The sequence below is a fragment of the Ranitomeya imitator genome, chromosome 4 (assembly GCF_032444005.1).
Source record: "Ranitomeya imitator isolate aRanImi1 chromosome 4, aRanImi1.pri, whole genome shotgun sequence".
NCBI classification, from domain to species: domain Eukaryota; kingdom Metazoa; phylum Chordata; class Amphibia; order Anura; family Dendrobatidae; genus Ranitomeya; species Ranitomeya imitator.
This window is the reverse complement of record NC_091285.1, coordinates 205,093,951-205,106,152: the sequence shown is the minus strand read 5'-3', so window position 1 is coordinate 205,106,152 and position 12,202 is coordinate 205,093,951. Positions and strand designations below refer to the sequence as shown.

Below are 12,202 nucleotides of genomic sequence, written 5' to 3'. Positions count from 1 at the left end.
AGGCACCGCAGATGTCGTCATGTCTTCTCTGTTCCTTCCATTTTGGGGATTTTCTCCAGACTGGTCTGGAATCAGGTTTGGTGCTCAGCTCTTTCTATCAAAGGCCAGATCTTGGTCTTATCTGTTTTCATTCCAGTGCAGGATTACTTCCATTCTGTAAGTGAGCATTCTCTTCCAGGGAGTCTCCCATGTGGTATTCCCCTATAGTATGCCTTTAGAGGCCTGGGACCTTATATTGGTCCCGGGTGCTCTGCCCTTTAGCAGACGCCTTTTGAACCGTTGCAGGACGTCTCTGAAAGTAGTTTTTTCTTGTCGCAGTGATGTCCATCAGACATGTCTCAGAGCTAGCCACTCTGTCCGGTCGAGTTCCTTTCCTGATTTTCCCCCAGGACAAGGTGGCCATCGAATTGTCTACTTTCTCTGTTTTCCAAGGTGGTCTTGTCTTTCCACCTTAACGAGGACTTTGTCCTTCTCTTTTTGCCAAGCACTGGTACATTGGGTGAAATGAGCTCTTCACACCCTGGACGTAGTAAGGGCTCTCAGAAGGTGCATCTCGAAGACGGCGCCCCTCAGTAGGTTGGACGCCCTATTTGTGCTTCCTGAGGGTCTCAGGCAGGGTTTAGCCGCTTCAGGGCCACAATACCAAATGGATTCACTTGGGGTTTTTTTTTTTTTTTCAGAAGTCCTACAGCGTCAGAGACCAGCCTTTCCCAGTGGGGATTAAGGCACACTCTACTCGGTCAGTAGACGTTCTTTTTGTGCCATTTGGCTTCAGGTGTCGGCAGAACAGGTCTGCAAGGCTGCAACTTGATACAGCCCACCCTCTCAGACTTCTGCACATGCGGCCCTTTGCAGACGTATTCTGCAAGGTGTGGTAGCGCAACTTTAGTCAGTTGATACATGGGGTTTGATCTGTGATGTAATTTCCCACCCAGGGACTGCTTTGGGACGTCCCATGGTCTGTGTCACCCAATGAGGCGAAGGAGAAATAGGGATTTTTGTGTACTCACCGTAAAATCCTTTTCTCCGAGCCAATCATTGGGGGACACAGCACCCACCCTGTTAATCTTTTGGCTTGTGCTTGGTTTTTCTTTAATCTGGTATGAAGTTTATGATCTACTGCTTTTGCACTGAATTGGTTCTCTGGGAGCCAGCAGGAGGGTGTGTACTGCAGGGGAGGAACTAACTTTCTTTGTAATACTTAAGGTACCGTCACACTCAGCTACGCTGCAGCGATATAGACAACGAGCCGACCCAAACTAGATCGCTGGAGCGTCGCTGTTTAGGTCGCTGTAGAGACGTCAAACACGGCAACTCCAGAACGATGCAGGCGCGATCCAGTGACGTAACGGCGACTCACTTCTCGTTCTCGCTGGTTGTTAGCTCCATGTCAAACAGCCGGAGTGTACCGATCCGACACACATCTAGGGGCCCTATGCTCGCTGCTGGCATCGTTGCTTGTGATGTCAAACATGATGATACACGCCGACCTGGCAACGAAATAAAGTTCTGGACTTCTAGCTCCAACCAGCGATGGCACAGCGGGATCCAGATTGCTGCTGCGTGTCAAACACAACGAGATCGCTATCCAGGACGCTGCAACGTCACGGATTGTTGTCGTTCTCTTTGCAAAGTTGCTGAGTGTGACAGTACCTTTAGTGTCAGCCTCCTGGTGGCAGCACCATACACCCCATGGTCTGTGTCCCCCAATGATTGGCTCGGAGAAAAGGTTTTTACCCCTATTTTTAGGGGCAACAGGTCTCTTAAAGGGCACCGATCTCCCTGCACCATCAACAGACGAGCACATGTAGTGTCGCCTCCATGTACCCTCTTCTACATCCAGGCCTAATGCCAGACAACCATCCCTGTCCATCCTGGCAGATTGAACCCTTTGGATGTACAGAGGCACTTTTTTGGCGTCCGTGCAGCCCCCACTTCATCACCACTGTCAAAGCAGATGATGCAAAGAGGCGGACGGTCCCTCTCCACCTCCCTATGAAAAGGATGGTGGATTGAGGGTTTCCCTTTATCCCTGCACCGTTCAAAACCAGCAGCGACAGCAGGAGGACCTACTGTATCCCGACCTGCTGCATACAGCTGCGTTACCTGCCACCCGGCAGCTTCGCAGGGTAAGTGCCAAGGCTGGAGGGCTCTGAGCAGGCGGTCCAGGGCTGCGCTGGCATTGGAGTCCTATCCTGGCAGCCGGAGACTCCGCCTGCGCTATGACACGCTCCAGCGGCCCCGCTCACTATTCCGCCTATGCAGATCTTGGCGGCCATCTTTCTCCTTCCTCTGCCACCTCCGGACACACGCTGGACATCCGGAAGCGGCTTCCTGGCACCAGGATCCGGAGGCATCAGCACTCAGGACAGCACTAACCACATCAGAAGTGCCACACTGCAAAGAAGAGACAGGGGACACAGGATCTGGGTAAGGGAACGCTGCACTTTCACTCTCCCGCACCTCTGCTGTAGCCCATACTCTGTAGGAATCCCTATTAAAGGGGCACATAGAGGGGTACATCATGTCCCAGCCTAAGTCACCTAAAAAGTCTCATAAGACTATTACAGTCTTTCTCACTTCATGTAACTCCTGCCAATCTGCGTTTCCTAAAGCTCGGAGTTCGCCGCTCTGCAAAGCCTGTGAACCCAAATATGCTCAGGGGCCCCTCGCTGCCACCGAGCCCAGTGTACTTAGTCCCCCTGAGTTGGGTTCGTCACTGTCGCAATCCATAGCTTCTCTGGCCAAAGCGATTGAATCCTTCTGTGTTCCTTTTGTGGATCATGACCTTTGCATGGCTGACGCAGATTGATCCTCCCCTACACGGAAGTCGTCGGCCAGCAGGGGCTGCAAGCACTCTAGAAACGTACAGATGTGTAGAAAACAGATCCGTAGTACGTCATCTGAGCAATCGTGTGCCTTGGCGTCCATGAGCTCCATTTCTCACTCTCCCTCTCCAGAGGTTTGTAGTGAACGTGATTCGGAGTATGAATCTTGGACGTCTCCTTGGATCCGGATTCTCCGGATTTTCTGAAAATGGATTCACTGATTGAGGCTGTCAACCAGACTCTGAAGGTTGACGAAGACTCGGTCTCCGTGCCGGATCACGCTGTGTCCTTGAAGAGGATTAAACACCCTCATAGAGCATTTGCCATTCACCCGGAGTTTCGGGATATAGTTAATCGGCACTTGGAGCGATCAGATAAATGCTTCACAGGACAAAGACCTCTTGAGGCGAAGTATCCTTTTTCAGTTGATCTAAAGAAAGATTGGGCTGAATCTCCTGTAGTAGACCTGCAAGTGTCCTGCTTGGCATCCAAAACCCTTCTATCCCTGCCGAATATGAAAAATTCCACGGACCGTCCAGATAGGCAGCTAAAGCAATGGTCTCCTGGTCAGAGACCTTGGCTAATTCCATTCAGAGCAGTAATCTTCCTCCTGAGGCAGTTCATCTGGCCAGCCTGATTTCTCGGGCAGGAGATTACCTAGCTGTGCTGCTCTGTCAGCGGAAAATGCCGTCACCATCAGAAGGGCCTTATGGCTCGGAGAATGGAAAGCGGATTCTGCGTAAAAAAAAAAAAAGTCTCTGACATCCCTTCCTTACCAGAGTGGCTGTTTATTTGGAAAAAAGCTGGTTCAGGTTATCTCCGATGCTGCGGGAGGAAAGAGCAAATTTCTTCCCTAGCAGAGGCTTAAGCGTCCTTCTCTGCATCAACAACAAATCAGTTTCCGATCCTTTCGCGCCAATCTGGACTGGTCCACTACTACTTCTTATTCCAGATCAGAGCGCTCAGCACACAGGGACAGGGGACCCTAGGCCTCCTATAGGCCGAACCAGCAATGGAAAAGTCGACCCAAACAGTCTAGATCTAAGGGATCTAGGTCTCAGAGATTTTCCGCCCAATGACTCCTGGCGTTATCCGGTCAACACCAGCAAGGTAGGCGGCTGCCTACTTCTTTCGTCAGGTCTGGCTTTCTGTCGTCCACGACGAATTGGTCTGAGATCTGGGGTGTCACAGATACAAAATTATAATATAATATAATGGCCTGGCGCTCTGCTGTGGTCCCCGAGACTTCACTTCTGGTCTGTCCAGCGTGTACATGCTAGCATGATGACGTCATTGCGCCGGCTCCAGCTGATGGTGTCATCGCACTGACACAGCAGAGGCGACGGGACCTCCATTGGAGCTGTGCTGCCATTCTAAATCGTCTGCAGCATAGTGCCAGGAAACCTCCCTGCTGGTATTTGTGCACCACATCGGCGGCGCACAAAACATTATAATGAGGGCAAGATTGCCCTCATAATCCACCTATGTGTGCATGAGATTTTAAAAATCTAATTAACTTTGCTGGTACATTAAAATGCTGTGTATTTTCATATCAAAGGCGCAATGTATGAATATACCCTTAGACCATGGTGACACATTCAGTATTTGGTCAGTTTCTTACCTCAGGATGTGTAAGCCAAAACCAGGAGTGGGTGATAATACAGAAGTGGTGACATGTCTCTATTATACTTTTCCTCTGATTGTCCCACTCCTGGTTTTGGCTTACAAATACTGATGTAAAATAATGAACGTGTGAACTTTGCCTTATGAAGGAAACATAGCGTGAAAAACTGGCCAGATGACTAGTTGCAAGTGGCCGGGCCCCAATGGTTTCTCTCCGTCCTGATCCCGCAGACTGACAACTCTCTCCTCTTACATAGTGAAAGACCTGTCAGTCTCCTGCCGGTTTTCAGTTTGTTTTCCATGCACCACAGCAGGGTTTCACAGTAAATCATGTATGTTCGCAGTCACATGTGTGTGATTAATGCTGCCCATGGTCCTGGCAGCACACATCTCCTTTGTTTCCCTTTTAATCTCAGCAGGATCAAATCGTTTTTTCTTTTTTGTTTTGTGAAATTAAAATTTCAAGTTAAACTGTGTGCAAATTGACCTGTGGTGCGGATTTTACATTTGTAACAATGGAAGAGATCCATAGCAACATTTCTACATTAATATTTTGATTTTGACATGGATCTGCAGCAGAATCCAAGAAGGGAAAAATATTTTTGTTTTCTATATACATATCACATATCTTAAAGATTTGTTTTGAGAAAATACCGTAGTTGGGTGAGTTACTTTCCTGGTTATCTGGGGGGGACTGGGTTTCTATATATTATCTTTTTTTGTTTTCTTTTTACCATCCAGCATGGTAGTATAGTAGAGAGGGAAACATGAGGACTGATCACACAGTATGGGATTGGCCCCTTCAGAAACTGTACATGTTGTGTTTTATCTAGTGGAGAAAAGCTGGATGACAGCATGGAGTATAGCTTTGTGTTTTTCGTCTTCTATGTCCATCTCTCCCTCTAATTAGTGTCACTGGCCATTTATCATTTTTCGTCTTTTTTATGCCGCAGAAAGGATTGTCTGACATTTCAGCCACAGCTTTGCTAATACCAGTTTTGTGTCCCTGTAGGTTTCTGAAGGCTTGTCATTTTTACACAGCAGCGTCAAGATGATCCATTCAAATCTCACCCCAGAAAATATCATTTTAAACAAAAGTGGCGCTTGGAAAATTATGGGGTTTGACTTCTGTAATCCATCAGTAAACCCATCAGAGCAAGAGGTAATTCTGGGGAGACAGAGCACAAACAGAGTGTCTTTCTTGTAGTTAATTCCATATTGAACGTCCTGTCTGATGAATCCTGTGGTCAGTTTTACATGGACAGGGTCTCTTCATGTGGCCAATGCTATCCACTAGGTATAACAATATGAATAACGGTGCCCACTTCTCGAAGCCTGGGACTATAGCAGTGAGCCAGACAGGACCCTGAAGTGCTGTAGGTATTACTAGTCCTTTATCAAACAACTTGTGACAAGATTATGCCGATGATTGGAAATTTGACAACTTGTGAAACCTCCATTACGGAGATTGAACAGCATTGATAGTATGGGGAATAGTTTGGGGGACTTTTCTCCTTTTGGAGAGGGTTTCAAGACGACCAGCATCCTAGTGCACTTTTTTGTGGCACTTAGTCACTAATTTAAGTGCACTCGGGTTTAGACACAAATTTGGGCTTTCAAAAAAAAACAAAAAAAAAAAAAAAAAAACTGTTATTGACACCGTACAAGTGGTTATGGAAAATGATCGGATCACTCCCTTTTCTCTTTAGCCACATTTTATCAGCATAACTAATAAACAAGACGTGCTGCCGAGAACAATCTTCTACCGCTGTGTGTGGGAGAAGCGATCTGCCTAACCATTTAGCTGATCGTCGGTCGTGTAACGCTGCAGTCGGGTGGTCTAAAGGAGCCCCAAGTTGTATGTACTGTTGTTAAAAAGTGATAACATTGTGTCCTCTTTCCGCAGATAAAGTACAAATGTAAGGAATGGGACCCTAATTTACCTTCACTGTGCCTGCCTAATCCAGAATACCTGGCACCAGAATATATATTGTCAGTAAGCTGTGACCCCGCCAGTGACATGTACTCGCTTGGTGTTATCATACATGCAGTGTATAACAAAGGAAAGACCATCTTTGAAGTCAACAAGCAGGACATTTACAAAAGCTTTAGCCGGCAGCTGGATCAGGTATGTTCTGCAAACACTGGCCATTGCTTTTCATAGTGAGATCACTGAAGGAAGGAAATGCCCGACATTTGTGCGGGAAGAATATAAAGGCACTGATGGTCATTTGCCAAGACCTCTTGCAATGTGTAGTAGCTTTACAGGCACTTTGCTCCCACCCACAATGTGAGAAGTGGAAACCCCTTTAAATAACACTATCTTTAAAATAGTATCTATAGAATTGTATAACTCGTTCTTTGTGTCCTTTGCTTTGCAGACTTGTGTAGGAAAGATGTTTTATACTCCGATCTATAGGTGATCATTGCTTTTGCCCTGTTCTCTGATTTGTTTTTATTTTGTACAGCTTAGTCGTCTAAACCCTAATGTCCTTGTCAATATCCCAGAAGAGGTTCAAGAACATGTGAAACTTCTTCTCAATGTTACTCCAGCAGTCAGACCAGATGCCGATCAAATGACAAAGGTAGGAGCAGCTCGGCAAGAATGTGTGAAGATTGGTGCCAACCGTGGTAGTGAAGTGACCGCCGATCATGTAAGACTGTCGGCGGTCATTTAGAGGATGGTTGAGATGGGCTGTTTGCATAGAATATTATTGTTTTTGGTAGCACATGTCCAATTTCCATGGGATGATGAGCTGCCGAGTACAATGGTTTTTCACCAAGTTTAAAAATCATTTAATTTGATTGACAAGCATTAATCATTCATAGGGCGATTGGCTGTCCCTTTAAACAGGCCCTATAATCTGGAAGCAGACATTCCAAGGAATGCTTTGTTTCTGATTATTGCACCCATCATTGCTTTGACACCTGTTACCTTGATATTTCCAACCTGATCTCAAATGGATAGTGGCATCTGACATCCTCAACACCCCTCAGTAAAAGGTACCTCTTAGATTCCCCAAGCCTCCAAACCGCCACCATTGCTACTTAATATTCCTAATCCTTCATCTTAAAGGGAACGGTCACTAGTTTTGTCACATAGCGGCTAAAAATATCATCTTACTCAGCGTCTGCGCTGCATTCCCTATATCCTTATATAGCTCCCTAACTTCCCCTGTATAGCACCAAAAACCTTTTTGATTTCTCCAACGCTGTATGATAATCGGGTCCGTCTGGTCGAATGGGCGGGGCTTCTGTCCTCTCCACCCCTCCCCCTTGCTGCTTGCCGTCCTTGACGTGTATGATGCCGCCTTCATCATCCTCCTCACCATTGGATATCTTGCGCCTGGGCAGACAAATCATGTTTCGCGCTTGCGCGGTACGCTTTGCCCAACTGTGGGCATGCGCACTTCTGCTTTTCATTGTAAACATTATGCACTTGTTTGGTCTTTGCAGATTCCATTTTTTGATGATGTTGGTGCTGTGACTCTACAATATTTTGATTCTCTTTTTCAACGGGACAATCTCCAGAAATCCCAATTTTTTAAAGGTTTGCCGAAAGTTCTTCCCAAACTGCCAAAGGTTTGTATTGAGAGCAAATACTGGTAGACTTTGGCTAAACACCTAGACAAACTGACTTGACATTTGCGCAATGCTTTATGAAGCGCAGGAATGCACTTCCAACATATACAGCTGTCAATATATAGCTTTATGGTAGTAGTTTGTATACATATTATTTATCAGCACCCCAAAATTCTATAATAAATGTTGAGATTGGAGTGCAAATTGCAAATCGGTTGTACCCCAGATGTTTACAAATCATGTCTTTGCTGTATTTTACAGCGTGTTGTTGTGCAGCGTATACTACCAGCACTGACTTCAGAGTTTGTGAACCCAGACATGGTGCCATTTGTGCTACCCAATGTTTTGCTGATAGCAGAGGAGTGCACCAAGGAGGAGTATACAAAGCTCATCCTGCCAGACCTTGGGCCTGTTTTTCGGCAACAGGAACCTATTCAGGTTTGTTTGCTTCATCTTTCTCTGCTTTTCTTTTGTTATATTATAATTTTTTTAAGATGAGATTTGAATGTGTGTGCTTGTGTTAAGGTGTAGCCATTATTTCAAGGGAACTTGCAGCAGCGTATCTGTGTCTGCCGCTGCCTCCTTAGCTCCTCCGCTCTTCATAGAACTCAGGAACTGGTGGATCTGCAGCAGAGAAAATCATTTTTAATAAAACATGCAGCATTAAGCCCAGTAAGTGGGACATGACTGGAATCAGGGGCTCTGCCCCTACATCATGCTGCTCTCAGATGGGGTTGCTAACATGTTCTTTAAGTGATTCTGTTGAGTTCTAGCAATGAATATATCTACATTACATTGCTTAAAATGAATACGAGTTTGAGATCCAATTTTATAGCCCCAAGAGATTGGAATTGCTCATGTGTGCGTTTTTTATGATGCACCCTCTGATAAGTTGACTTCTAATGTTTAAGTCTTCGTTTGGTGATGGCAAAAAATAAAACTTATTGTAGGTTATTCAAAGTGAAGTAAAATCAGTCTTGCCATTGTGTGTTTTTGTTTTTTTGTTTAAATACTTAACTTCTTTCTATAACCCTTGTTCCAAATGTCTTCCATTTTCCATGCCATCAGGCTAGCAATATGGTGAGTGGTTGTGTTTCATTATAAATAGTAGTCTTGATGTCTACGTCTGTTTAAGCAGTTTTAAGATTAAGTAATCTATAATCTGACTCCCGTTTGTTTTTCATTATTAGATACTTCTAATATTTTTGCAAAAAATGGATCTTCTTCTGACTAAGACTCCATCAGATGAAATCAAGAACAGTGTGTTACCCATGGTGTACAGGGCCCTAGAGGCACCGTCTATACAGATACAGGTAGTTACTTACATGTGACTAAGTCATGTAATCATATGTCTAACCCGTTCATTACCATTTTTCAGCAGTAAGAATTAATATTTCCTGGAGTAGTTTTAACTCTGTGGTGTTTTAAAGTCTTCTAACAATAGCAAAACCTATTTTATTCCAGTGAGCTCAAATCTTTATTTTACTAGTTATAAGAGTTAAATACATTGTGTGGAATAAGTTTTGAACACGTCACCAATTTATTAAACAGTGCTATTGACATGAAATTCTCATCAGATGTCTGTAACAACCCATCTGATCCACACAGGCAAAGAAATCAAACCATAGATGTCCATAAATTACGTGTAATAATGAAAAATGACACCAGGTAATAGTATTTAACACATGAATAAAGAGATGTGCAAAAATACATGGAAAGTCATGAGTCCAGATGAAATCTATCAGTAATTATTGAAGCAATCGTGCCAGCTGGTGAAAAACAATATCATCTGGTTTAACTGATAGCTTATAAAAAGGTGTCTCATTATCAAGGGGCTATGTAAGAAGCATCTCTTGGGTGAAACCAGTGTGCAGTCTCAAGACCTTCACAACCTTATTGTTGCAAGACATACTGGCGTCATTGGTTACAGAAGAATTTCTAAACTACTGAAAGTTCCAGTAATCATGGTTGGGTCCATAATCTGGAAGTGGAAAAAACAATTTCAAAATAAGCCGGTCACGACTAGGTGCTCCCTGCAATATTTAAGATAGAGGAATGAAAAGAATTATCTTGACGAGTTGTTCAAGATGCAAGGACCACATGTGGAGAGCTACAGAAAGACCTGGAATCAGTAGGTACAGATGTTTCAAAGAAAACAATAAGTAATGCACCCACCATGCAAGACTCCACTACTGAACAAAAAGCATGTTCAAGCACGTTTAAAATTTGTTCGTCAACATTTAGACAACCTTGAGAAATAATGGAAGAATAGAATCTGGTCGGATGAGACCAAAATTGAATTATTTGGATGCCAGTATACATACTATATTTAGAGGCCAAAAGTCGCTGCATATCGCCCCATAAACACCATGCCAACAGTGAAGTTTGGAGGTGGGAACATCATGGTGTTGTGATGTTTTTTTCAGCAAGAGGCACTGGTAAATTTTATAGGATGAATGGACAAATGTACTGAGACATTTTTGATAACAATCTGCTGCCATCCACCGGGATTATTAAAGGGAACCTGTCACCTCGTTTTTTCAGTATGAGATAAAAATACCGTTAAATAGGGCCTGAGCTGTGCTTTACAATAGGGTATTTTTTGTCCCCTGATTCCCCACCTATGCTGCCGAAATACCTTACAAAAGTCGCCGTTTTCGCCTGTCAATCAGGCTGGTCTGGTCCAAAGGGCGTGGTCACAGCGCTGTTTCTCCCCCACATCTTGCTTATGTTCCCGTTGGTGGCGTAGTGCTTCTCGCATGCGCAAGTGCCGAATGCACTGCGCAGCTGTAGAAAAAGAGCGCGCTCTCCGCTATTCAGCGGTATCTCGGTGGGCGCGGCCATCTTCCTGAGGCCGCGCATGCGCAGATGGAGTGTCCTGCTTCCCAGGGCTTCAGGAAAATGGCCACCACGATCTCCATCTGCGCACGCGCGGCATCCCGCGGCCATTTTTCTGAAGCCCCGGGAAGCAGGACACTCATTCTGCGCACGCGTGGCCTCAGGAAAATGGCCGCGCCCACCGAGAAACCGCTGAATAGCGGAGAGCGTGCTCTTTTTCTACAGTTGCGCAGTGCATTCGGCACTTGCACATGCGAGAAGCACTACGCCACCAACGGGAACATAAGCAAGATGTGGGGGAGAAACAGCGCTGTGACCACGCCCTTTGGACCAGACCAGCCTGAATGACAGGCGAAAACGGCAACTTTTGTAAGGTATTTCGGCAGCATAGGTAGGGAATCAGGGGACAAAAAATACCCTATTGTAAAGCACAGCTCAGGCCCTATTTAACGGTATTTTTATCTCATACTGAAAAAACGGGGTGACCGCTTCCCTTTAAGATGAAACGAGGATGGAAATTTCAGCAAGACAATGATCACAAACACACAGCCAAGGAAACTATCAGTTGGTTTCAGAAAAAGAAAGTAAATCTGCTACAATGGCCCAGTCAATCACCGGACCTGAATCCAATAGAAAATTTATGGAAGGACGTAAAGCTCAGAGTTCGTAGAAGGAACCTTCAGGATTTAAGGTCATCTTCACACGTTGTGCTTTTGCTATGGTTTTTGTGCAAATTAAAAGCTGCTTTTTACAGTGATGGTAAAAGCTATGAGATTTCAGAAATATCATACATACTGTAACGTTCCAAACTATCAGTGGACAGGGATTACTCGCTTTGCTGGTCGCTGAGGCATACGCTGGGACACTCGGGGTTAAAAAAGTCCATTCGGTTTATTAGTAAGCAGTAATGATGAGCGAGTGTACTCGTTGATCGGGTTTTTCCGAGCACGCTCGGATGACCTCAGAGTATTTGACTGCTCGGAGATTTAGTTTTCATCACTGCAGCTGAATGATTTACAGCTACTAGCCAGGCTGAGTACATGTGGGAATTCCCTAGCAACCAGGCAACCACCACATGTACTCTGCCTGGCTAGTAGCTGTAAATCATTCAGCTGCCTCGATGAAAACTAAACCTCCGAGCAGTCATAAATACTCGGAGGTCACCCGTGCGTTCTCGGGAAAACCCGAGCAACGAGTATATTTGCTCATCACTAGTAAGCAGCGTAAACCACTCCTCAGAAAGCAGTAGTATGCAGCAGCCAGTACACAGTCCAATACACATTTGGCTCTATAGCATAAACACAGTTTCTCACTGACCTCGGTCAGCATAA

The 12,202-nt window shown here is 45.0% G+C and overlaps 1 protein-coding gene across 1 annotated transcript in view; it reads left to right on the top strand.

Moving 5' to 3' along the window:
* The window catches only part of SCYL2 (SCY1 like pseudokinase 2), an 84,793-nt gene that overhangs the window by 29,438 nt on the left and 43,153 nt on the right, over window positions 1-12,202 (top strand). Inside the window, exons 5-10 of the mRNA XM_069764307.1 lie at window positions 5,464-5,613; window positions 6,358-6,579; window positions 6,920-7,036; window positions 7,908-8,033; window positions 8,295-8,471; window positions 9,224-9,346. Of these exons, the coding sequence (XP_069620408.1) occupies window positions 5,464-5,613; window positions 6,358-6,579; window positions 6,920-7,036; window positions 7,908-8,033; window positions 8,295-8,471; window positions 9,224-9,346 (915 nt within the window). The remainder of the gene's footprint in view (window positions 1-5,463; window positions 5,614-6,357; window positions 6,580-6,919; window positions 7,037-7,907; window positions 8,034-8,294; window positions 8,472-9,223; window positions 9,347-12,202) is intronic.